This window comes from Microcebus murinus, chromosome 26 (assembly GCF_040939455.1).
Source record: "Microcebus murinus isolate Inina chromosome 26, M.murinus_Inina_mat1.0, whole genome shotgun sequence".
NCBI lineage: Eukaryota > Metazoa > Chordata > Mammalia > Primates > Cheirogaleidae > Microcebus > Microcebus murinus.
The window spans coordinates 17,681,034-17,707,500 of NC_134129.1; the positions used below are offsets into that span (position 1 = coordinate 17,681,034).

Genomic DNA, 26,467 nt, shown 5'->3' on the forward strand with positions numbered 1-26,467 from the left:
AGCTGGAGGGGTGATCCTGACAGTCCAGTCCATTCATCTGAAATACTGTTTAGAAAAATACTGGCTTAGGATCATCCCTGTTACACCAAATTCATCTAAGGAACCTTAGTTAATTAGCTTGAAAGAAATCCCAGCATTAATGAAGCATGGTGGCCTCTGTATATTTTTTCTGCTATGAAAGCACAGTGCTTTGCAAAATCCTGCCCAGTGTAGAAATGAAGAAGTGTAAAGATTAGTGAACAAAAATCAGACACACATAATAAGTCGGGCATGGTGGCGCATGTCTGTACTCCCAGCTACTCGGGAGGCTGAGGCAGGAGGATCACTTGAGCCCAGGAGTTGGAGGTTGCTGTGAGCTAAGCTGAAGCCATAGCACCCTAGCCCGGGCCCTAAAAGTGAGACTCTGTCTCAAAAAAAGAGAAAAAATTAATAATAATAAAAAAGGTCTTACTTACCAGAAAAAGCAGGGAGGGAGAGATAATAATTTCTCTCTCTCTCTCTCTCTCTATGTATATATATATGTGTATATATATATATATATATATATATATATATATACATATATATATATATATATGTCTGCTATAGACAGAATAAAAGATATAAGCAGGGAGGGAGACATAAAAATTTCTCTCAGGCCCAGCACACCTGCAATCCTAGCTCTGGGAGGCCAAGGTGGGAGGATTGCTGGAGGTCAGGAATTCAAACCAGCCTGAGCAAGAGGAAGATCCCATCTCTACTATAAATAGAAAGAAATTAATTGGCCAAGTAATATATATAGGAAGAAATAAGCCAGGCATGCTGGCACATGCCTGTAGTCCCAACTACTCAAGAGGCTGAGACAGAAGGATCACTTGAGCCCAGGAGTTTGAGGTTGCTGTGAGCTAAGCTGACGCCATAGCACTCTAGCCCAGGCACCAAAAGTGAGACTCTGTCTCAAAAAAAAAGAAAAAATTAATAATAATAAAAAAGGTCTTAAAAAAAAATCAATGCCTATCAGGAGGGAAATGATAAAAAAAAAAGAAAGAAAGAAAGGAAGAAAGAAAGAAAGAAAGAAAGAAAGAAAGAAAGAAAGAAAGAAAGAAAGAAAGAAAGAAAGAAAGAAATGGATGTGTTTTTGTAAGAAAGGAACCTAGTTTCTCTGGATCTGAAGGAATTGACTTCTATTTAGTCATTTGAGGATCATGTATGGGTGCCCGTGTGAGACAGAAGTGCTGTGTCTAAGTATTTTTCCCTGATTCCGTCTTTTGCTTTCTTTATTTTAGGTTGTGCATGATGCTAATACACTTTACATCTTTGCACCCAGCGCGCAAAGCAGAGACCGGTGGGTGAAGAAGTTAAAAGAAGGTAAAACTTATGTGATGACAATGTTAATCAGAACACGATCTTAGGGGATATGGCATTGTTATCGCTAAAACAGAAATGCAGCGAATGTATCCATTGCATCTACAATCTCTTAATCTACGATAACTGTTTCTCCAATTCTGCTACTGTGACAGGTAGTGATGCTAGCATAGTGAAGAAACCTGCCCCTCTTAAACACCCGATTCTTTGCAGTGGGGTGTAAATAGGAATAGTTTCTAAGAAAAGCATGCTTTATATGTGTGTGATATAGTTGATATATATGTGTGATATATTTGAAGGGGATTATGACAACAGGATTTGGTATATTTCTAAGAAATTGCCTATATAGTCAACGTTTGGTGTGGATGGATCGACCATTTTCATGATATGTTTATTTATTTATTTATTTGTTTTGAGACAGAGTCTCACTCTGTTGCCTGGGCTAGAGTGCCGTGGCGTCAGCCTCACTCACAGCAACCTCCAACTCCTGGGCTCAAGCGATCCTCCTGCCTCAGCCTCCCCATTAGCTGGGACTACAGGCATGCACCACCATGCCCGGCTAATTTTATATACATATATATATATATATGTATATAAAATTACTATACATATATAGTTGGCCAAATTAATTGGCCAACTAAATATATATATATATATATTTAGTTGGCCAATTAATTTCTTTTTATTTTTAGTAGAGACGGGGGTCTTACTCTTGCTGAGGCTGGTCTCGAACTCCTGACCTGGAGCGATCCTCATGCCTTGGCCTCCCAGAGTGCTAGGATGACAGGCGTGAGCCACCGTGCCCGGCCCATGACATGTTTAAATGGGTGATTAGTTCTGCACAATATTCATCGTTTCTCCCACCGAACAAAATAGTGTTGGGCTGACTTTTGCATTTACCCGACGTGCTAGAGCAACGGTCATTTCTGCCAAAAAGGATGTTTCATCCTCCCCACCCCCTCCCACACAAAAAAAGAGAGAGATGAAAGAGATTCCTTTGGCTTTTTTTTTGAATGCTGAGTTTTATGATGTGATGAGGCTGTTCTCATAATAAACACGGTATCTGAGGAATAAATAATGATCGACAGTGTTACTTAGGAAATATGCTGTAGTCTTCTGTTTTCTTTCACTAATTATTAATTGTCTGTGCATTGCAGAAATCAAGAACAACAGTAATATCATGATTAAATATCATCCTAACTTCTGGACAGATGGAAGTTATCAGTGTTGCAGACAAACTGAAAAATTAGCACCTGGATGTGAAAAATACAATCTCCTTGAGAGTAGTAAGTGTTCATTTTGTTTTATACCTGTGTCATGCTCAGAGCGCACATGTTATTGGTGTGGCAGGAAAGGGATGTGATTCTGATTTTGATTAAGTACAGCATGCTTTCCTCTAGTTCAGTGTAAATGTAGGGTAGGTGTGTTTTGTAAGAAAAATTATATACTTAGCAGTGGGACCCTCTCATGGAATCAAAGGGTGTTCTCTATCTTAGGGAGCTTTTTTTTTTTTTTTTTTTTTGAGAGACAGACTCTCACCCTGTTGCCCAGGCTAGAGTACCATAGCATCAGCCTCGCTCACAACAACCTCCAACTCCTGGGCTCAAGCGATCCTCCTGCCTCAGCCTCCCAAGTAGCTGGGACTACAGGCACGCGCCACCATGCCTGGCTAGTTTTTTCTATATATATATTTTAGTTGTCCAGCTAATTTCTTTCTATTTTTTTTTAGTAGGAACGGGGTCTCACTGTTTCTCAGGCTGGTCTAGAACTCCTGGGCTCAAACGATCCTCCTGCCTCAGCCTCCCGAGTAGTTGGGACTACAGGCATGCGCCACCATGCCCGGCTAATTTTTTCTATATATATATTAGTTGGCCAATTAATTTCTTTCTGTTTATAGTAGAAACGGGGTCTCGCTCTTGCTCAGGCTGGTCTTGAACTCCTGACCTCGAGCTATCCTCCCGCCTCGGCCTCCCAGAGTGCTGGGATTACAGGCGTGAGCCACCGCGCCCGGCCCTTAGGGAGCTTTTATGACAACATGGAAACCTGTTAAAAGTGAATCTATTGAATATCAAGTACCAGTATCTGCAAATGTTGATACGAGAAAAAGGAACTAAGTAAATAAAATTAATTAAAAAAAAAAGAAGTGAATCTATTGAAAGTGGGAGCCTAACGTGGAACCGCCAGCAGCTCTGCTTCCCATCGATGTGGATGTTTGCAACAGATAAACTGCCCCAGCTGTGGATCTAGGAACCTCAAAGGGCACTGCTGTTGCAATCGGAGTAGGACTCTTGTCATTCTGCTGGGGCTGAGTGGTCTGGATTTCGGTAGTGGCTTCAGAGTCGTTCTGAGCAGCAAGACATCCTAATGACACTCCAGTGTAAACGTGCAGAGGACTCAAAATGTCTAGGGCTGATTTTGACACCTAAGGCACTTATAAGTCCTGCAAGTGAAAGGCTCTCAGTCATAAGTGGAAAATGCACAGAGATTCTAAGTTGCTAGTGCTGCAGGACAGCCGGAGTGACGGTGGGGTCTGCTGTCCCTCTGTTGTCCTGCTGCCACTATGCAGGACAGTCACTGGGGCAGGACTGATAGAGCTTCTGAATGCAAGTAGGGTGACCATGTGGCAGGAATGCTGCCTTCCGCGGGAGGCCCGACCAGGCGACCTTCTCATTCTATCCAGGCTTCAATTCTAGGAGTCCCGCAGCCTCGTTCTCCTGGGATGTCCCTGACGTTAATTTAGCCCATTAAAGAGTGAGGCCCGGGCCCAGGGCGTATGGTGGCTCCTGCCTGCCATGCTAGCACTCTGGGAGGCCGAGGCGGGAGGATCGCTCAAGGCCAGGAGTTCGAAACCAGCCTGAGCAAGAGCGAGACCCCCCCGTCTCTACTAAAAACAGAAAAGAAATTAACTGGCCAACTAAAAATATATAGAAAAAATTAGCCAGGCGTGGTGGCGCATGCCTGTAGTCCCAGCTACGCGGGAGGCTGAGGCAGGAGGATCGCTGGAGCCTGGGAGGTTGAGGTTGCTGTGAGCGAGGCTGAGGCCACGGCACTCACTCTAGCCCGGGCAACAGAGTGACACTCTGTCTCAAAAAAAAAAAAGAAAAGAAAAAAGAAAGTGAGGCTCAAGTTTCCATTGCTGTTACGGTTTCCTATTTTTTCAGGCTCTTAAAGTTTGATATTAGTGAATGCATGGTCTAACCTGCAGCAAAGAGAGTCCCCAATGTTATAGTGACTTAAACTAGAGAGAAATTTGTTTTAGTCGCATGTAGTAATCCACAGGTGGTGGCGAGGTGGTCCGGGCTTGGTAGGGTAGCTCTGCAGTGGTCCTGGGTTTGTTCCGGTTCTAGTAGCTTCTCTCTTCCTGGCAGCGGAAAGGGGCAAAGGGATGAAGGATGCCCGTGGGCAGTCCTTTTAAGGGTAAGACCTAAAAATGGCACATTCATCTGTACAGGGAGCCCGTCGCCTGGAATCCGGCCCCGTGGCCATGCCCTGCTGGGGAACGTAGTTGCTAGCTGGGCGGCCGCGTGCCGGCCAGAACTGCAGGGCCGGGCCTTGCAGAGGAAGGACAGACTGCCAAAGCGTGTGCGACCCTCAGTGTGCTCTTCATTTCACTCTGTCTGATGCAACGAGCATTGTAGAGTGTCCAGTTTGCACAGTGGCGGGGACACCAAAAAAATAAGACGTGGCCTCAATCCCTATGGCCTGGTTTGTTCAGGAAGGCAGAAATACAGACCAGCTAGAACAGCCGTTTTTAATTCTGGAATCCAGATACAAGCAACGTGCACCGGAGTGGGTCAGAGTGGGCTTGGTTTTTTTTTTTTTTTTTTTTAGACAGAGTCTCACTCTTGTTGTCTGGGCTAGAGTGCCATGGTGTCAAGCCTCACTCGCAGCAACCTCCAACTCCTGGGCTCCAGCGATCCTCCTGCCTCAGCCTCCCGAGTAGCTGGGACTACAGGCACGCGCCACCATGCCCGGCTAATTTTTTTCTATATACTTTTAGTTGGCCAATTAATTTCTTTTCTATTTTTAGTAGAGACGGGGTCTCGCTGTTGCTCAGGCTGGTTTCGAACTCCTGACCTCGAGCAATCCGCCTGCCTCGGCCTCCCAGAGTGCTAGGATTACAGGCGTGAGCCACCGCGCCCGGCCATCAGAGTGGGCTTCTTACCTATGTGTTGAGTCTCAGTTTTCCTTAAAACTACCTATGTCTTATCTTGACTAATCATTGGAAGATGATTAATATTTTGACCTGTCTTTGTTGCTGGCGTTTTTAGGCATAAGAAAAGCACTACCTCCAGCTCCTGAAATGAAGAAGGTAGGTGCTCTTTAACTTTGGACGGTTAAATCTTTGCATTTTAGGCATTTAGGTCTGAAGTTTGGTAGTGTTTGAGGTTTACTAAGTGTGTTTATATTTAGTCACGTGATGCAGCTGACTTTGGGTGGGTTTCTTAAGCCATTGTTACGTCAGTTATAAAATAGAGATTCTAAAGGTCTACTTCATGGGAGCAGTATTTTTCTTTCTTTCTTTTCTTTTTTTTTTTTTTTTTTTGTTTGAGACAGGGTCCTGTTCTGTTGCCTGGGCTAGAGTGCCATGGCGTCAGCCTCGCTCACAGCAACCTCCAATTCCTGGGCTCAAGCGATCCTCCTGCCTCAGCCTCCCGAGTAGCTGGGACTACAGGATACGCCACCATGCCCGGCTAATTTTTTATATATACATTTTTTAGTTGGCCAATTCATTTCTTTCTATTTATAGTAGAGATGGGGTCTTGCTTTTGCTCTGGCTGGTTTCAAACTCATAACTTTGAGCGATCCTCCCGCCTCGGCCTCCCAGAGCGCTAGGATTACAGGCGTGAGCCACTGTGCCCGGGCCATGGGAGCAGTATTAAGAATAAATGAGTCTTACTGGAGAGGGGAGGGGGACATGGGCAATATATGTAACCTTAACACTTGTACCCCTATAATATGCTAAAATAAATAAATAAATAAAAGAATAAATGAGGACAAGTGTGTGAGGTCCCACGAGTGTGCCTTGCAAGGCATAGACAATCCTATGTCCCATTGCGTGGGAGCAGACCTCATCAAAGAGTCTGGGGTGGGCTCTTATCCCATTTGGGCTCTTTGGGTGGTGGATCTACCTTCGTCCCTGGTTTTTACTCACCCTTCACCCTTGCCTCTCCTTGGAGAACTCTCCCCAGCACTGAGCAAAAGCCTTTGAATGGGCCGGGCACGGTGGCTCACGCTTGTAATCCTAGCACTCTGGGAGGCCGAGGCGGGAGGATCGCTCGAGGTCAGGAGTTCGAGACCAGCCTGAGCAAGAGTGAGACCCCCGTCTCTACTAATAATAGGAAGAAATTAATTGGCCAACTAAAAATATACATAGAAAAAATGAGCCAGGCATGGTGGCGCATGCCTGTAGTCCCAGCTACTCGGGAGGCTGAGGCAGGAGGATCGCTTGAGCCCAGGAGTTGGAGGCTGCTGTGAGCTAGGCTGACGCCATGGCACTCACTCTAGCCTGGGTAACAGAGTGAGACTCTGTCTCAAAAAAAAAAAAAAGCCTTTGTTGCCTCAGGCTTGGGTGAGTGCCTTGGCGTCAGCCTAGCTCACAGCAACCTCCAACTCCTGGCCTCAAGCGATCCTCCTGCCTCAGCCTCCCGAGTAGCTGGGACTACAGGCATGCACCACCATGCCCGGCTAATTTTTTCTATATATTTTTAGTTGGCCAATTAATTTCTTCCTATTTATAGTAGAGACAGGGGTCTCGCTCTTGCTCAGGCTGGCCTCGAACTCCTGACCTCGAGCGATCCTCCCGCCTCGGCCTCCCAGAGTGCTAGGATGACAGGCGTGAGCCACCGCGCCCGGCCAGCCTTTGCATGTTTAAAGTCAGGTTTTGTTTATCTCCTGAATATTCTGAATCCCACAAGGGGGCTGGTGACATCCAAATTAGCAAACTCGTGGGAGGGCTGGCCAGATTACATTCAGTGGACTTGGGGCTTACTTGTCTACACTGTGGACACGTGTGGACTCAATCAGTGTTTCTTTTCATGACCAGTTTCGAATGCAAGGTTAAACTTTCTGTTTTTTTTTTTTTTATTTATTTTGTTTTATTTCTTTTAATTTTTTTTAGAAGGATCAACTTCCTGCTATTCTTTTTTATTATTATTATTATTTCTTTTTTCAATGTGATGGGCTTATTGCATGAACTTCCCAACGTTATCTTGTTTGCTTAGCGAAGGCCTCCCCCGCCCATTCCACCCGAGGAAGAAGACACCGGGGAAGAGGTCGTCGTGGCCATGTATGATTTCCAGCCGACGGAAGCCCACGATCTCAGATTGCAGAGAGGCCAAGAGTACGTCGTGTTGGAAAAGAATGACATGCATTGGTGGAGGGCAAGAGATAAATTCGGGTGCGTGTCCCTGGGCGCATGCCACCCGGCGGGTGGGTGGGACAGAAGTGCTGGGGGACAGGAGGGTGAGCTGTCAGCGTCTTGTCCTGAGACTAGCTCCACTGCCCATCATTGGAAACACACTTTCTCCTTTGTAGGGACGCTGTGTATTCTTAGCAGTCACCAGTAAATGCAAGTTGGTCAATCATTTCTTCCCAAGAGTTGGAATACATCGCCCTGGTCTCCTTCTCATCACCCATTGCGTGTTTGCTTGGATTATTTTGGCCATGGGGAAAATGACAGTTTTTGTCTTGTCCCCATCCCTATGGTAAATTATAGTTATCTTAGATTTTTCCAAAGAAATAATTTATCATAATTTTCTTTTTTTTTTTTTTTTTGGAGACAGAGTCTCACTCTGTTGCCCAGGCTAGAGTGAGTGCCGTGGCGTCAGCCTAGCTCACAGCAACCTCAATCTCAACCTCCTGGGCTCAAGCGATCCTCCTGCCTCAGCCTCCCAAGGAGCTGGGACTACAGGCATGCGCCACCACGCCCGGCTAATCTTTTCTGTATATTTTTTAGTTGGCCAATGAATTTCTTTCTATTTTTTAGTAGAGACGGGGTCTGACTCTTGCTCAGGCTGGTTTCGAACTCCTGATCTCGAGCAATCCTCCCGCCTCGGCCTCCCAGAGTGCTAGGATTACAGGCGTGAGCCACCTCGCCTGGCTGGGTTTTATTTTTAATTTTTCATTATAGAAATTTTCAAACATCCAAAAAGTACACAATAGCGTAATGGAACCTCTTGTCATTTGACTTTGAAAATCACCGACATTTTGCCAGTCTTGATTTACCAATCCTTTAATTTTTTTTTTTGTTTCTAGGAGTGAAGGATATATCCCAAGTAACTATGTAACAGGAAAGAAATCAAACAACTTAGATCAATATGAGTAAGTCAGTATTTCTCTTGTGAATGTGGAAAATCAGAAAATATTTTTATTTTCCTCATTATGTAAGGCATTTTGAAGATTAATGGATATACTTCATGATGTTTAGAAGGTGAAACCCACAAGTCTTTAATTCAGTTGTCCAGTATGGTAAAAGACTATGAGAATTAGTCTCTATAACACATTTTTCCTGAAGGTACTGTGTGTGAATGGAATTAAGTAAACTTGTATAACTGAATTGATTTTAAGCAAATCATAGCTTAGCTAACTTTGAAATACAGATCATTGCCCATTCATTCAAGATATAGCAGTAATATTTTCTAGAACAACCTTTAAAGAAACATGTTTTATTGTTTCTTTTTATTATTATTATCATTTTTTATTTTAGCGTATTATGGGGTACAAGTGTTAAGGTTGCATATATTGCCCATGCCCCCCTACCCCCTTGTTTCTTTTTTTCTAACTAAAATAACACTATGTGATTGTTTTAAAATCCTTGAAAATATGGAAAAATCTTACTAAGAAAAAATTACTCATAAATCAGACACGTATTTACAAATATATATACAAATGTATCAACATTAGTATATTTTCATTCAATCTTTTTACTGTTTTTAACAAGATGAAATCATGCTGTATATATTGTTTTACATCCTGTTTTTTTCACCTAATAGTATATTATGAGTTTTGTATATTTCTTCATGCTATTTAATATTCTTTGAAAACATTTTTATAGCTGTATTATATTTCATTCAGTCATAAATTCATCAAATATTTACTGAGATCTTGTATCAGGCACTATGCTAAGGGTACAACCAGGCATATGGCACGTGGATATACAATAATTTATTTTATTTTATTTTATTTTTTTTGGAGACAGAGTCTCACTTAATTGCCCAGGGTAGAGTGAGTGCCGTGGCATCAGCCTAGCTCACAGCAACCTCCAACTCCTGGGCTCAAGTGATCCTCCTGCCTCAGCCTCCCAAGTAGCTGGGACTACAGGCATGTGCCACCATGCCCGGCTCATTTTTCCTATATATATTAGTTGGCCAATTAATTTCTTTCTATTTATAGTAGAGATGGGGTCTTGCTCTTGCTCAGGCTGGTCTCGAACTCCTGACCTCAAGCGATCCTCCTGCCTTGGCCTCCCAGAGTGCCGGGATTACAGATGGGAGCCACTGTGCCCGGCCTCATCCCACTTTAATAAAACAATAAGAATATGGGCACATATATATGTTTTCATATTTATTTATATATATGTATTTATATATTTATATGTATTTCATATTTATAATATGAAATTAATATAAATATAAATAAACAAAATAATTTAAATAATTAATATATATTAATATAAATAATATAAAACATATTTCATATTTATATGGGTAGAAAAATTCTTGAAGTATATACATCAAAATGTTATTAGTTGTCTATTATTGAGATTATGAGTGATGCCTTATTCTTATGTATTATATTATTGGTTGATGAGCAGGAATGCATTATTAATCCTAAAACAAAGTAAAAATTATTAAAAAACCTAAGGCCTTCAATGTGTTTTTTCCGTCCAGATGGTATTGCAGGAATATGAATCGGAGCAAGGCAGAACATCTTCTGAGAAGTGAAGTAAGTGTTTGTGCTTGTTTTGTGGATTTGGTTTCAGCACAAATTAATGTTAAGGAATCCCTAATAAATAGTTCCATATACCTCTGTTTCTCTATCTGTCCCACCGTGAGCAGACCTACCCCCAAATGCCAAGAGGGCTAAGAGGTCAAAGAATGAGGCTGAAAAATCCAGTGTGGTGGAAGGGAACATTTAATAGGGACTTAACCGACAGAAGCAATGTCTCCAAGGGCTGTGAGTGGGTAGCTCTCTGCTCCCGCCTTCCAGAAAATGTTCTTCATACAGCAAGCTTTTAGGGTAGGACGTGTGCTGCTGGTCTTGTCCTCAGACTTTCTTGCCAAGACTTGTGGCCACAGGGGAGGTTAGACCAGCATCTTTGTCAGGGCTTTGCTTTGCTACAGGCTTTGCTTAAAGACCTTCCTGCATGGTTCACGCCTGTCATCCCGGCACTCTGGGAGGCCCAGGCGGGAGGATCGCTCGAGGTCGGGAGTTCGAAACCAGCCTGAGCAAGAGGGAGACCCCGTCTCTACCAAAAATAGAAAGATGCATTCTAGGAGTTGTTTGTAAAAAGAAAAAAAAAATGAAAATAATTTTAAGAAATAAAAAAATTTAATATAAAAATTAAAAAATAAAAATAGAAATTAATTGGCCAACTAAAATATATATATATATATATATATATATATAAAACTAATAGCCTGAGTTAAATACAACTCACATGGCAGTCAATGTGTTAAATTCTGAAGATGTTTCTATTTTATTTCACTAACAATTTTAGAATTAGCTTTGGTGATGGGTACCCCAATTACCCTGATTTGATTAATTCAGATTGTATTCCTGTATCAAAACCTCACCTGTACCCAATCAATACATACAGCTATTACATATCCATAATAATATTTTTAAAAACCTAGCTTTCTTTACCAAAGATTACCTTAGATCACATAGAAATGTCATATGCATATGATGCATAGAGACATATATACACATACAGGCACGGAAGCAGATTTTATAGCTCTCATAAAGAATTTTCGGCCAGGCACGGTGGCTCACGCCTGTAATCCTAACACTCTGGGAGGCTGAGGCGGGAGGATCGCTCGAGGTCAGGAGCTCGAAACCAGTCTGAGCAAGAGTGAGACCCCGTCTCTACTAAAAATGGAAATAAATTAATTGGACAACTAAAAATATAGGAAAAAAATTAGCCGGGCATGGTGGCGCATGCCTGTAGTCCCAGCTACTAGGGAGGCCGAGGCGGGCAGATTGCTCAAGGTCAGGAGTTCAAAACCAGCCTGAGCAAGAGTGAGACCCCGTCTCTACTAAAAATAGAAAGAAATTAATTGGACAACTAAAAATATAGGAAAAAAATGAGCCGGGCATGGTGGGGCATGCCTGTAAGTCCCAGCTACTCGGGAGGCTGAGGCAGGAGGATCGCTTGAGGCCAGGAGTTTGAGGCTGCTGTGAGCGAGGCTGACGCCACGGCACTCACTCTAGCCTGGGCAACAGAGTGAGACTCTGTCTCAATAAAAAAAAGAATTTTCATTTGCCAGCTTTCACATAGTTTTTATTTCCGTCTTTGTGAGCTGTGGTCGGCTTACCAGGCACACCCTGCTGCAACTGATTTTTCACCCTGGCAGTTGACATGCTTTATCAGGTCCGGAGAAAACCGAGCAGAGGTCGCTTGCCTCATTCCTAATTTTCAGAGAAGCCCTTGGGGCCTCTTCGATTGCCTGAGAACCTCCTGGTAAATCTTCATTAGATCAAGCCTCTATCACTGCTGGAATGTTCCAGTCCCCAGGCTATGACCCCCCTCTGTTTGCCTTGCATTATTCCAAAGGCTGTGCCCCAGAGCTGGGTGGGAGGTGATGTTACTCATTTCTTCTGCTTCATTCCCAGCTAAGAAAATATTGTCACCCTCTGTGTCCCACAGTTGGACCATCGGGGCCGTGAGGGATTCCCTAGGTAGTTGTTTTATTTTTGTATATGTTTATTTTATTTTATTTTATTTTTAAGGCTAGTCAAGCGAAGCAGTGGAGAGAGGAACAAAGGAATCTGGAACTGGTTGTGATAGATTAGTTGTAAACACCACTGCACTCGGACCGGCCGGTTGATGTTTAAATCTTGCATGTTTAAGTGTTGCAATCTCTAAGAGTTTGGTAGCACTGTTTTCTCTGACAGTGAGTCTCCTTTATCTATTGAGCCTAGCTCACAGCAACCTCAAACTCCTGGGCTCAAGCCATCCTCCTGCCTCAGCCTCCCGAGTAGCTGGGACTACAGGCATGCACCACTGTGCCCGGCTAATTTTTTCTATATATATTTTTAGTCTGCCAATTAATTTCTTTCTATTTATAGTAGAGACGATGGGGTCTTGCTCTTGCTCAGGCTGGTTTCGAACTCCTGACCTTGAGCTATCCTTCCGCCTCGGCCTCCCAGAGTGCTAGGATCACAGGCATGAGCCACTCACCTTGCCTGGCCATATACTTTTTTTTTTTTTTTTGAAGGTTTTATGCTCCTAGATGGCCATATACTTTTACTAATTATAATAATTATTATCTCTAATTGTTCTTATCAGATGTACTTGTGGTGGCCTTATTTAATTCCATGATTTTTCCTATAAAAAAGAATAAAATTTATTTTCCAACTATTAAGCACACTTTCCATCTCCTTTTTTTGTTTTGTTTTGTTTTAAAGGGAAACTTGGGACATTGACTTGGAACACACTTTTCATCTTAAAGCAATTTAAACACTGGAGGTTGATTTTGCGGTTGGGTAGAGAGGGGTTTGAGGTTTAGAGCATCTATTTGTTGCTCTTCAGTTTGGACCCTGGGAAGGATTTGACCTTGAGTCTCTCTGCACTGTTTCCAACTTTTGATTTTCTCTGGTCCAGTTGCTTGTGTCACCACCCCTCCCTTTGTTAAGAGCGATATTTAACATTGGCTTCCAGGGGAATTAAGAATTTTTTAAATTCGTTCTTATGAAGAGCACTGAGATATTTATAGGAGAAATGCTGGGTGCATTGAAAATGATATTGAGTCAGAAATCAAAGCTGATGGCAAATATGGAAAAATGCATGAACTGAAACCCAATCATGGAGAAATATATTCTTTAGTAACTGTTTTCCTACATGTCTAGGACTTGAAGGAATTGTAAAATCTTGTGTATTCCTTCTGGGAGGACCGTGAGATTTTTCGGGTTGAAATGTCTCGTGTTAGTGTGTGAGGGTTTGTGATTGAGGGGAACTGAGTGTGTTTTCTCTAACTAATCTCATAGCCCAGTCATTTGAAGTAGAAAGTTCTGGATGTACTCTCAAAATTACATTCAATATGAAGGAAAAGAAATAAATAATTTTTAAAAAATTAAAAAAAAAAAGAAAGAAAGTTCCGGATGGGAGAAACCAGGGAGCCCTATTGTAAGTTGCTCCTCTCCAAAGCAGATCTTCTGGGAAAGGATTGAAAAACTGGGTTCTCGAGTCTTCTCCATGGCGTTGCTTTCGTAATTGGAGTAAAACAACTTTTCTTAACTTTGGATTTTAGGATAAAGAAGGTGGTTTTATGGTAAGGGACTCCAGCCAGCCGGGCTTGTACACAGTCTCCCTGTACACAAAGTTTGGAGGGTGAGTAATCCTGCTCTGTTGCTTTTAAAAAAAAAAAAAAATTAGATTTTTTCTATGAACTTCCTGTGTGTTTGTATGGATTCCTAAGTTTCAAAAATATATGCTGCATTTCAGCATTAAGAGAGAACACCTGAACTTGATTTCTAAAGTCTACACTATTTTTTCTGTCCATATTTTCAGTGACTTTCTCTGTAGTTTCCCCATGTATATACATACATATTTGTTGAGAAGGCGATGGGAACTTACAACGTTCAGCAGATGCCCACGGGCGCTCCCTGCGCCCAGCGCCGAGCTGGCCAGTGTAGGGGCGCAGGCTGCCCTCGGCCCCTGCTGGCTGGGGCTGCGCACGCGCACAGGCGGCGATGGGAGTGTGTGTGTGTGTGTTTATATGTACGTGTGTGTATGTGCGTGTATGTGTGTATGTGTGTCTGCATATGTGTGTATGTGTGTTTGAGTGTATATGTGTGTTTGTGTGTGCGTGTATGTGTGTTTGTGTGTGTATGTGTGTGCTTGTATGTGCACTTGTGTGTATCTGTGTACATGTGTGTTTGTGTGTTTGTGTGTGTTTGTATGTGTATGTGTGTGTGTTTCTGTGTATGTTTGTGTTTGTGTGTATGTGTGTGTTTGTATGTGTATGTGTGTGTTTCTGTGTGTGTTTGTGTTTGTGTGTGTATGTGTGTGTTTGTATGTGTTTGTGTGTGTATGTATTGGTGTGTATGTTTGAGTGTGTTTGTGTGTATGTGTGTGTGTATGTGTGTTTGTGTGTATCTGTGTGTGTATGTGTGTGTTTATGTGTATGTGTGTATGTGTGCGTATGTGCGTGTATGTGTGTATGTGTGTCTGCGTATGTGTGTATGTGTGTTTGTGTGTATGTGTGTTTGTGTGTATGTGTGTATGTGTGTTCTTGTGTGTGCATTTATGTGTATCTGTGCGTGTGTGTTTGCATGTGTATGTGTGTGTTTCTGTGTATGTTTGTGTGTATGTGTGTTTGTATGTGTGTGTGTATGTGTGTGCATGTGTGTATGTGTTTGTGTGTGTGTTTGTGTGTATGTGTGTGTATGTGTTTTTGTGTATGTGTGTATGTGTGTGTATGTGTGTGTTTGTGTGGTTGTGTGTGTGTGTGTATGTGTGTGTGGTGGGGTGTTGGAGGCAGTGTGGAGGGGACCCATAGCCCAGACAGGTCTGAGTGTCCGAGTGGCGCCGGGCCGAGGCCGGCGGGGAGCTGGGGTAGGGGGGGTGGGGGAGGAGGGGGGGTGGGGGGAGGGGGACAGCAGGTGGCGGTGTGCCTGCCCAGGAGGCTGCAGATGGGGAGGCGGGAGCGGACGTGCTGAGTTCGGGGACAGGGCAGAGCAGCCGCTGGACAGGAGGGGCACGTGGAGGAGGAGAGGGAAACCTGGGGGTGAGAGTAGAGACAAGGTCATGTCCATGTCAAGGAGTCTGAGCTTTATCCCAAGAGCAGCAGGTGTCATCTTCAAAGTGCTGTTAGGGCCGGGGGCGCGGTGGCTCACGTCTGTCATCCTAGCACTCTGGGAGGCCGAGGCGGGAGGATCCCTCAAGGTCAGGAGTTCGAAACCAGCCTGAGCAAGAGCAAGACCCCGTCTCTACTAATAACAGAAAGACATTAATTGGCCAACTAAAAATATATAGAAAAATTAGCCGGGCATGGTGGCACGTGCCTGTAGTCCCAGCTACTCGGGAGGCTGAGGCAGGAGGATCGCTTGAGCCCAGGAGTTGGAGGTTGCTGTGAGCGAGGCTGATGCCACGGCACTCACTCTAGCCTGGGCAGCAGAGTGAGACTGTCTCAAAAAAAAAAAAAAAAAATACTTTGACATTACTTGAAATTTTGAAAAAGAACATTTATTAACTTCATTGAACGATAGTCAAAAGTCTTAAAATAGCTATTAGCAGCTAGGGCTTTTTGTCCCTGCTGTTGGCATAGACTTGCAAATGTCTGGAGCACTTACACCTCTAGAAGTGAATAAATTCGACGTATAAATGCACACATTCAACTCTATACGTATCTAGAACACAGATCCTCCTAGTGATCTCCTGCTAAAAGTACTTTCTTTTTTTTTTTTTTTGAGACAGAGTCTCACTCTGTTGCCCAGGCTAGAGTGAGTGCCGTGGCGTCAGCCTAGCTCACAGCAACCTCAGACTCCTGGGCTCAAGTGATCCTCCTGCCTCAGCCTCCCGAGTAGCTGGGACTACAGGCATGCGCCACCATGCCCGGCTCATTTTTTCTATATATATTTTTTTAGTTGGCCAATTAGTTTCTTTCTATTTATAGTAGAGACGGGGTCTCGCTCTTGCTCAGGCTGGTTTTGAACTCCTGACCTTGAGCGATCCTCCCGCCTGGGCCTCCCAGAAGGCTAGGATGACAGGCGTGAGCCACCACGCCCCTGGCCTTAGAGAAAGTATCTTAAGAGCGAAGTTACATTATTTCCACTCGGCTCTGACACATGTTGATTATTTTTATTTTTTTTTATTTCGGCATATTATGGGGGTACAGATTTTAAGGTCATGTTGATTTTTGTTTTAGAGAAGGTTCCTCAGGTTTCAGGCATTATCACATAAAGGAAACGACAACATCTCCAAAGAAGTACTACCTAGCAGAGAAGCACCCCTTTGGCTCAATTGCTGAGCTCATTGAGTATCATAAACACAACGCGGCGGGTGAGTGAGCTGCTAAAAATCCCATTTCCAATGTAAGGCAGAAAAAAAAAAAATGTAAGGCAGTAATTAAAACAATCGGACGTTGTGATGAATTAATTCCTCCTTGAGCAGCTTTTTACTTTATAGTTAATTATAGAAGGCGGTGGATTTAAAATTGTTGCATATTAAGGAAGTGATAGGATACAAAGAAAAAAAAATCAAATAATAGCAAGTTTTAGGAAAAGCTGCATCTTGGCCTCAGGACATGCGTGATTCTAGCGGTATAGGGTGAATGGTCACATTTCTGGGGTTCATATCCTTGGCAGGAGGAAACTAAAGTAAAATCCAAGATGGGCAACAAAGCGAGACTCTGTCTCAAAAAAAAAAAAAAAAAAAAAAAAAAAAAAAAAAGATTCCTTCTTGGAATCCAAGATGTGTCTATTTCAGAGTAGTCACAGAAGGTACTAGATGAGCCAGGGTTAGTCCTGTGCTGCAGGCTTCCAAAGACTGGACGAATCAAAAAATAGAAACAGAAGCCACATGCATGCCAATTAAAGTTCTACCGGATTCTATGGAAAGATTCTCAGCCTTTGACTTGTAAAGATGCAACTGGGCAAAGGATGGCTAAATGCCCAACCCAATTTAAGGAAAATTAATAATTTTCGAAATTTTATCGAAGTCACCCTTTGAAAAGCCTGTTATTTTGGGACTGATTTTTATTCAGATAATGTTAAGAGCAGTTATTGAGATGTCATTTACATACCACACACAGTTTACCCATTTTAAGTCAACTATTCAGTGGTTTTTAGTGTATTTACGGAGTTGTACCAACTGTCACCATAATCTAATTTTAAGAACATTTGTCGTCATTCCAAGAAGGAATCTTTTTTTTTTTTTTTTTGAGACAGAGTCTCGCTTTGCTGCCCAGGCTAGAGTGAGTGCCGTGGTGTCAGCCTAGCTCACAGCAACCTCCAACTCCTGGCCTCAAGCGATCCTCCTGCCTCAGCCTCCCGAGTAGCTGGGACTACAGGCATGTGCCACCATGCCCAGATAATTTTTTCTATATATATTAGTTGGCCAATTAATTTCTTTCTATTTATAGTAGAGACGGGGGTCTCGCTCTTGCTCAGGCTGGTTTTGAACTCCCGACCTCGAGCAATCCTCCCGCCTCGGCCTCCCAGAGTGCTGGGATGACAGGCGTGAGCCACCGCCTGTCAAACAACAAATTAGTTGTCCAATTAATTTCTTTCTATTTTTTTAGTAGAGATGGGGGTCTGGCTCTTGCTGGGGCTGGTCTCGAACCCCTGACCTCGAGCGATCCTCCCAAATCTAGAGTTATCTTAACACCTACCTATTGTGTTAGAAAGTCGTGCTTCATCTGCTCGTGGAAACCAAGGCACAGCCTGGGTGTGTACAGACTACAGACATAAGGATGTTAAGGAAAATAATTGCTGAATTTTTATCACTAGAGATTCCAGACAGGGGGAATCCCCAGTAATAGCTTTTGCCACGATGGACTTCTGAACACATTATTAGTCCTTGGTTTGTGTACTCTGCTTAAATCTAATATGTCCCAGGAAAGAAGTCTTGGGAAGATGGAATCTCTAAGTTCCGGAAGTTTTCTGGATACGATATCCATTCCTTTTTACTGATGCATGATAGTCCATGGTATAGATTTTGTTTGTCCATTTTGTTTATTGTTCATCAGTTGATGGACATTTGGGCTGTTTCCACATTTGGGTGGCTTATGAATAACGAGGCCTTGAATAGCTGTGTGCAAAGTTTTGCATGGAAATGCATTTTCATTTCCCTTGGGTATTTACCTTGCAGGGGGTATGCCACGTCATATGCTGACTCTGTGTTTAACTTTTTTTTTTTTTTTTTTTGAGACAGAGTCTCGCTTTGTTTTCCAGGCTAGAGTGAGTGCCGTGGCGTCAGCCTAGCTCACAGCAACCTCAAACTCCTGGGCTCAAGTGATCCTCCTGCCTCAGCCTCCCGAGTAGCTGGGACTACAGGCATGCGCCACCATGCCCGGCTAATTTTTTTTATATATATATCAGTTGGCCAATTAATTTCTTTCTATTTATAGTAGAGACGGGGTCTCGCTCTTGCTCAGGCTGGTTTCGAACTCCTGACCTTGAGCAATCCGCCCGCCTCGGCCTCCCAAGAGCTAGGATTACAGGCGTGAGCCACAGCGCCCGGCCTGTGTTTAACCTTTGAAGAACTGATTTCGTATCAGTTTATTCCCAGAGAACTTTTTCACATCACCTATTTTGTTATTTTCTTTTCTTTTCTTTTCTTTTCTTTTCTTTTCTTTTCTTTCTTTTTTTTTTTTTTGAGACAGGGTCTCACTCCATTGCACGGCCTACAGTGAGTGCCGTGGCATCAGCCTAGCTCACAGCAACCTCCAACTCCTGGGCTCAAGCGATCCTCCTGCCTCAGCCTCCCGAGTAGCTGGGACTACAGGCACGCAGCACCATGCCCGGCTAATTTTTCTATATATATTAGCTGGCCAATTAATTTCTTTCTATTTTTAGTAGAGATGGGGCCTGGCTCTTGCTCAGGCTGGTCTCAAACTCCCGAGCTTGAGCAATCCTCCCGCCTCGGCCTCCCAGAGTGCTGGGATTACAGGCCTGAGCCACCGCGCCCGGCCAGGATGTCGGTACTTTGAGATGGGAGTCTGCCAGCCTCCTCATTTGCCTGCAGATTAATAAACTTCTCTTTCTCCTAAAAAACAAAGAGAGAGAAAAGAAAATCGTGAATGGACAAAAGCATATAGCTCAGCACTGCATGTACATACAGAGGATGAGGAATACATGAATAAGTGAATGCATCTCATAAGCGGGTTTCTAGTTTAGCATTTCACCACAGAATGATTATGAATGAAGCTGACTGCAATACTTTCTTTGATTACTAGGACTTGTCACAAGACTGCGGTACCCGGTTAGCACGAATGGGAAGAATGCCCCAACCACTGCAGGATTCAGCTACGGTAACTCTCATCCCGTGGTTGCCTTTGGCTCATTTTCCTGGAAAAGAATCCATTGTCAAGAGACAAATTTGGGAGTCTAGAATTCCACCTAGCAGAGCTGTTTCTGCTAAGCTTATAATATGGGTTTTTAGATGGTACCATTTATAGCTGTCGTGATCCTAGGTTTTCTCTTTTCGTCGTTATTCATAATTCAGTAGGAAACTTTTTGTCGGTGAAAAATAAGCATGATTGGCCGGACGCAGTGGCTCACGCCTGTCATCCCAGCACTCTGGGAGGCCGAGGCGGGAGGATCGCTCAAGGCCAGGAGTTCGAAACAAGCCTGAGCAAGAGCAAGACCCCGTCTCTACTAAAAATAGAAAGAAATTAATTGGCCAACTAATATATATAGAAAAAATTAGCTGGGCATGGTGGCGCATGCCTGTAGTCCCAGCTCCTCGGGAGGCTGAGGCAGGAGGATCGCTTGAGGCCAGGAGTTGGAGGTTGCTGTGAGCTAGGCTGATGGCACGGCGCTCACGCTAGCCTGGGCAACAAAGCGAGACTCTGTCTCAAAAAAAATAAAAAAAAATAAGCATGATTATGTCACATCTAAAATTAATCGGAGCCCTTCCTGGTTCTCAGCAGCTGCGCTGGTTACTCACGGAATGTTTTACCGGTGGAGGTAGCAGAGAAGACCCCCAACTTGATTGTCTCTGTTGCTTCCGGCAAAGCCCCCCCCCCCTTTTTTTTTGAGACTGAGTCTCACTCTTGTTGCCTGCGCTAGAGTGCCGTGGCTCACAGCAGTCTCAAACTCCCGGCCTCAAGCGATCCTCCTGTCTCAGCCTCCCGAGTAGCTGGGACCACAGGCGTGTGCCACCATGCCCGGCTCATTTTTCCTCTACCTATTTTTAGTTGTGCAACTAATTTTTTTCTATTTCTTTAGTAGAGATGGGGGTCTCGCTCTTGCTCGGGCTGGTCTGGAACCCCTGACCTCGAGCGGTCCTCCCGCCTCGGCCTCCCGAGTAGCTGGGACCACAGGCGTGCGCCACCATGCCCGGCTCATTTTTCTCTCCATTTATTTTTAGTTGTCCAACTAATTTCTTTCTATTTCTTTAGTAGAGACGGGGGTCTGGCTCTTGCTGGGGCTGGTCTCGAACCCCTGACCTGGAGCGATCCTCCCACCTCGGCCTCCCAGGCGTGAGCCAGCGCTCGCCCCGGCCTGCCCTGTAGCTTTGAGGCCGACCTGGTTATACAGTCTCCTTTTTCTGCCCTCCCCACCCCCGGCCCCGCGCACGCTGCCCTCCAGACGCCGCGTCTACACTTGCCCTTCCTGTCTTGCAGAGAAATGGGAGATCGACCCTTCCGAGCTGACCTTCATGCGGGAGCTGGGCAGCGGGCTGTTCGGGGTGGTGAGGCTGGGCAAGTGGCGCGCCCAGTACAAGGTGGCCATCAAGGCCATCAGGGAGGGCGCCATGTGCGAGGAGGACTTCATAGAGGAGGCCAAAGTGATGATGTGAGTTGCCGTCTTCTCCCCGGCCCGCCCGTTTGCTCGCTAACCTCGGTCCTCCCCCCCCACCCTGCCACCCCAGACCCGGGGACGGCCTCCCCCCCTGTGGCCGATGTCCCTGAGTGCGCCCGGCCCCCTTGCCAGGAAGCTGTCGCACCCGAAGCTGGTGCAGCTGTACGGCGTGTGCACGCGGCGGCGGCCCGTCTACATCGTCACCGAGTTCATGGAGCGCGGCTGCCTGCTCAACTTCCTGCGCCAGCGCCAGGGCCACCTGGGCAGGGACGCGCTGCTCAGCATGAGCCAGGACGTGTGCGAGGGCATGGAGTACCTGGAGAGGAACGGCTTCATCCACCGGGACCTGGTAACACCCCCCAGCACCTGTCACCCGGCCGCCCCGTTCCTTTGTGACACTCGCCCAGCAGATGAGCCATGTCCTGTTGACACCCGCTGTCTGTTCTTAGCAATGTCTCGCCATTACTTTAATAATTTTTTAATGAGACAGAGGCTCACTCTGTTGCACGGGCATCAGCCTCGCTCACAGCAACCTCAGACTCCTGGGTTCAAGGGATCCTCCTGCCTCAGCCTCCCGAGTAGCTGGGACTACAGGCATGCGCCACCACGACTGGCTCATTTTTTTCTATATATTTTTAGTTGGCCAATTAATTTCTTTTTATTTATAGTAGAGATGGGGGTCTCACTCTTGCTCGGGCTGGTTTCGAACTCCTGACCTCGAGCGATCCTCCCGCCTCGGCCTCCCAGAGAGCTAGGATGACAGGCGTGAGCCACCGCGCCCGGCCCCCAGTTTTTGTTCTTAGCAATGTTTCACCATTACTTTTATCTTTTACTTTTTTTAAAATTTTTTTTAGACAGAGGCTCACTCTGTTGCACGAGCTAGAGTGAGTGCCGTGGCGTCAGCCTAGCTCACAGCAGCCTCAAACTCCTGGGCTCAAGCGATCCTCCTGCCTCAGCCTCCCGAGTAGCTGGGACTACAGGCATGCGCCACTATACCCGGCTCATATATTAGTTGGCCAATTAATTTCTTTCTATTTATAGTAGAGATGGGGGTCTCGCTCTTGCTCAGGCTGGTTTCGAACTCCTGACCTCCAGCGATCCTCCCACCTCAGCCTCCCAGAGTGCTAGGATGACAGGTGTGAGCTGCCGCGCCCGGCCCAGCAATGTTGTATTAATACCTGGTTTTTGTTCTTAGCAATGTTTCACCATTACTTTTATTTTATTTTCTATTTTATTAAAATTTTTTTGAGACATAGTCTCACTCTGTTGCCCAGGCTAGAGTGAGTGCCGTGGCGTCAGCCTAGCTCACAGCAACCTCAAACTCCTGGGCTCAAGCGATCCTCCTGCCTCAGCCTCCCAAGTAGCTGGGACTACAGGCATGCGCCACCGTGCCTGGCTCATTTTTTTCTATATATTTTTAGTTGGCCAATTAATTTCTTTCTATTTATAGTAGAGACGGGGTCTCGCTCTTGCTCAGGCTGGTTTCGAACTCCTGACCTCCAGCGATCCTCCCACCTCAGCCTCCCAGAGTGCTAGGATTGCAGGCGTGAGCCACCGCGCCCGGCCTAATACGCAGTTTTTGTTCTTAGCAATGTTTCGCCATTACTTGTAAACTTGGTAAATTTAACTTGCCCCATAACTTTTATGAAAGAAAGGTCTTTATCTAATCTAATAATTTACACAGTTCATATCTCCAAGCATGCTTGCATGCATTAATTATTTGATCTCCATAAGAATCCCATGAGCTAGCTACTCCTAACAGATTTTATTACCATCACAGGTTCACAGGTAAGAAAATTAGCTCCAGGGAAGTGAAACTGCGTATCTACTATGATAATTAGGGAAGTTAGGGTTGGCCTTGACCTTACTAAATCCCACGCTATTTTCCACCTTCCACACATCATAAACAGAAACTGCAAGAGAAATGCTTTGGTTCATTTTCTTTATCTCCAAATCACTGGGAAAACATGGAAGCCCTTGTTAACTTTTATTTATTTATTTTTTTTGAGACAGTTTTGCTCTGTTGCCCAGGCTAGAGTGCAGTGGCATCATCATAGCTCACAGCAACCTCAAACTCCTGGGCTCAAGTGATCCTCCTACCTCAGCCTCCCGAGTAGCTGGGACCTCAGGCACGCGCCACCACGCCTGGCCACTTTTTCTACTTTTTGTGGAGATGGGAGGTGGAGGGGCTCTTCCTCTTGCTCAGGCTGGTCTCAAACTCCTGACCTCAAGTGATCATTGCCCCTGTAATCCCAAAGTGCTAGAATGACAGATGTGAGCCACCGCGCCTGGCCATGTGAACTTCTGAAAATATGAGAAAAAGAAATCTGTTACTGGTTCTAAATGATTGTGATGAAGACACTTCATTTTTTTTCTCTCACTCTTTCTCCTTCTCTCTTGCATTCTTCTTTTCCTTCTGTTTTTTTTTTCTCCACCTCTTCTTTACAAATGTGTCTATTTTCAGCATATCAGTAGCACTCTTTCTCACTGTAATTCCTGAAGGTGATTCTTTCAACAAGAAGAACGTAATTCTCGTTTGGGACTTTGCTCCATATTTTATTTTATTTTATTTTATTTTATTTTATTTTATTTTATTTTATTTTATTTTATTTTATTTTATTTTATTTTTTGCGACAGACTCTCGCTTTGTTGCCCAGGCTAGAGTGAGTGCCGTGGCGTCAGCCTCGCTCACAGCAACCTCCAACTCCTGGCCTCAAACGATCCTCCTGCCTCAGCCTCCTGAGTAGCTGGGACTACAGGCATGCGCCACCATGCCCGGCTAATTTTTTCTGTATATATATTAGTTGGCCAATTAATTTCTTTCTACTTTATAGTAGAGACGGGGTCTTGCTCTTGCTCAGGCTGGTTTCGAACTCCTGACCTCGAGCGATCCTCCCGCCTCGGCCTCCCAGAGTGCTGGGATGACAGGCGTGAGCCCCCGCGCCCGGCCTGCTCCATATTTTAGATTTAGCTTTCTTGTGATAGAGTGTGGGCACGTTTCTTCTAGAGTAGCAGCAAAACATTTTTAAAAGTGAACAATGACCTTAAGCAGGCCTTGCTCTATTAAGTATTTTACAAATATAAACTCATTTTATCACCATAACGATTCTAGGAAGTGGGTACTATTATTATTCTCATTTTTACAGATGTGGAAATTGAGGCAAAAATAGGATAAAATAAGTTGCTAATGGTCAAGTATATTGTAGAGCCAGGATTTGAACCCAGGGAGTTTGGCTCTGGAGTCCAAACTACTGTGTTATGCTATCTTCCGATTTAACACATGATAGAGAGTTGAAGATTTAGAAATGGAAGACTTGATTTCCTAAGTGTGTTTTGGGATAGTTACTAATCTTTCTTAGACTCTGTTTTCCGCATGTGTAAATTGTTGGCTATCATATTGTTTTGCTCACAAGACTATTTTTTTTATTTTTATTTATTTATTTATTTTTTTGAGACAGAGTCTCCCTCTGTTGCCCAGGCTAGAGTGAGTGTCGTGACATCAGCCTAGCTCACAGCAACCTCAAACTCCTGGGCTCAAGCAATCCTCCTGCCTCAGCCTCCCTCCCAAGTAGCTGGGACTACAGGCATGCGCCACCATGTCCTGCTATTTTTTTGTATATATTTTTAGTTGGCCAATTAATTTCTTTCTATTTTTAGTAGAGACGGGGTCTCGCTCTTGCTCAGGCTGGTCTCGAACTCCTGACCTTGAGCGATCCTCCCAGCCTCAGCCTCCCAGAGTGTCAGGATGACAGAGCCTCCATGCCCAGCCTCCTAAGACTGTTTTAAAGATCACATTATATGATGGGCCGAAGGGCTTTGTAAAATAAGACATGCTATATATAACAGCAGTTATTGTCACCGTTATCTTGGTGATGACAAAGAACATGTGTCATATTGAAACTCATGAACTAAGCACCTTCCTCTTTTTGGTAACTTATAAAACTAATAAAAATTGAACGTGTGCATGAGTGTGGCAGACTATACCCACACACACAGATGATATCTTAGTGAAAGCCAAGTTTTATATTCTTGTCCCTGGGATATTTACCTTATTGTGATAGGTTTGGGTCATGCCTTAAGGGAACATTCTAATACTTCTGTCTCCTGGGCGAAGAATCCTTTTTACTACCAAGTGCAGGCATTGTGGAGTGTCTTCCTGGGAAGATGGGGACAGTTTAGGGGACAGGCCTTACCTAGCTCTCATTTCAGAAGAGACTCTTAAAATGCATTCAACAGGAAAGAACCTCATATAAGTGGAACTGCCACATAGATAAAATAAAATTCTGAGTAGTCAGGAAGAAGAACACATCTTGGCCCATGAGCTACATGGCATTAAAAATACCATGTCTTCCCTCTAAAAAAATACCATGTCTCCCTACGAAACTATTTGCTCGAACCTTCTAATCTTGAAGAATGGGCAAGAAACTAGAAATCAATCCACAATTGCATCTGACCAATTTAGTATATCATGTTATGATATACTATTAATAGAGGTAGCTGTTCTTTTTTTTGTTTGTTTGTTTTGAGAGAGAGTCTCACTCTGTCTCCCAGGCTAGAGTGTCATGGTATCAGCCTAGCTCACAGCAAACTAAAATTCCCAGGTTCAAGCGATCCTCCTGCCTCAGCCTCCCCAGTAGCTGGGACTACAGGCATGCACCACCATGCCCTGGCTCATTTTTTTCTATGTATTTTTAGTTGGCCAATTAATTTCTTTCTATTTTTAGTAGAGACGGAGTCTCGCTCTTGCTCAGGCTGGTCTCGAACTCCTGACCTTAAGCAATCCTCCCTCCTCGGCCTCTCAGAGTGCCAGGATGACAGGCGTGAGCCACCGCGCCTGGCATTGTTCTTTGACTGGTTTGGATGGAAGTGGCCAATCACCGAGCTGGGCCATTGGATAAGAGTTTGGTCACCCATCACTGTGGTTGTTTGTGTTGTTATGCTCGTCTAGTGAAAGCCTTGGATTAAGGACCTTAAGGGACGTTGCCGCTATCAATAAGATAGTTTAATAATAGTTTAAGATAGTTTAATAATAGTAATAATAGTTTAATAATAGTAAATCAGATAGTTTAATAAGAACAGGCTCTTGGGAGGGAGAAAAATAGGGTGACCCTTACATTAGTCCTTATTTACTTCTGACAATTGGCAGAGGTTATTAATCTTTACTGCAAGAAGATTATTAATCTTTATTGATTAAAGATTATTGAGTAAGATTATTGATTAAAAAGATTATCGATTAAAGATTATTAATCAAATTATTATTAATTATCAATTAAAGATTATTAATCTTTAATGCATTAATGCTTCATTGCAAAAATGACTTTCTGACCTGTCTTTCTGTCCATTCTTTCAAATATACGACAGAGACGCTTCCATACGGGGCTTTACCTTGGAAGGAGACATTTCTACCCTCCGCAAATGTTGACTGGGTTAT

The 26,467-nt window shown here is 44.1% G+C and overlaps 1 protein-coding gene across 1 annotated transcript in view; it reads left to right on the forward strand.

The window, feature by feature from the left end:
* TEC (tec protein tyrosine kinase) overlaps positions 1 to 26,467 on the forward strand; it is an 82,106-nt gene that overhangs the window by 49,263 nt on the left and 6,376 nt on the right. The window contains exons 4-14 of the mRNA XM_075997800.1: positions 1,266 to 1,347; positions 2,502 to 2,630; positions 5,616 to 5,656; positions 7,569 to 7,744; positions 8,602 to 8,667; positions 10,236 to 10,290; positions 13,818 to 13,897; positions 16,437 to 16,570; positions 19,467 to 19,541; positions 20,859 to 21,030; positions 21,169 to 21,385. Coding sequence (XP_075853915.1) covers positions 1,266 to 1,347; positions 2,502 to 2,630; positions 5,616 to 5,656; positions 7,569 to 7,744; positions 8,602 to 8,667; positions 10,236 to 10,290; positions 13,818 to 13,897; positions 16,437 to 16,570; positions 19,467 to 19,541; positions 20,859 to 21,030; positions 21,169 to 21,385 — 1,227 coding nt within the window. The remainder of the gene's footprint in view (positions 1 to 1,265; positions 1,348 to 2,501; positions 2,631 to 5,615; positions 5,657 to 7,568; positions 7,745 to 8,601; positions 8,668 to 10,235; positions 10,291 to 13,817; positions 13,898 to 16,436; positions 16,571 to 19,466; positions 19,542 to 20,858; positions 21,031 to 21,168; positions 21,386 to 26,467) is intronic.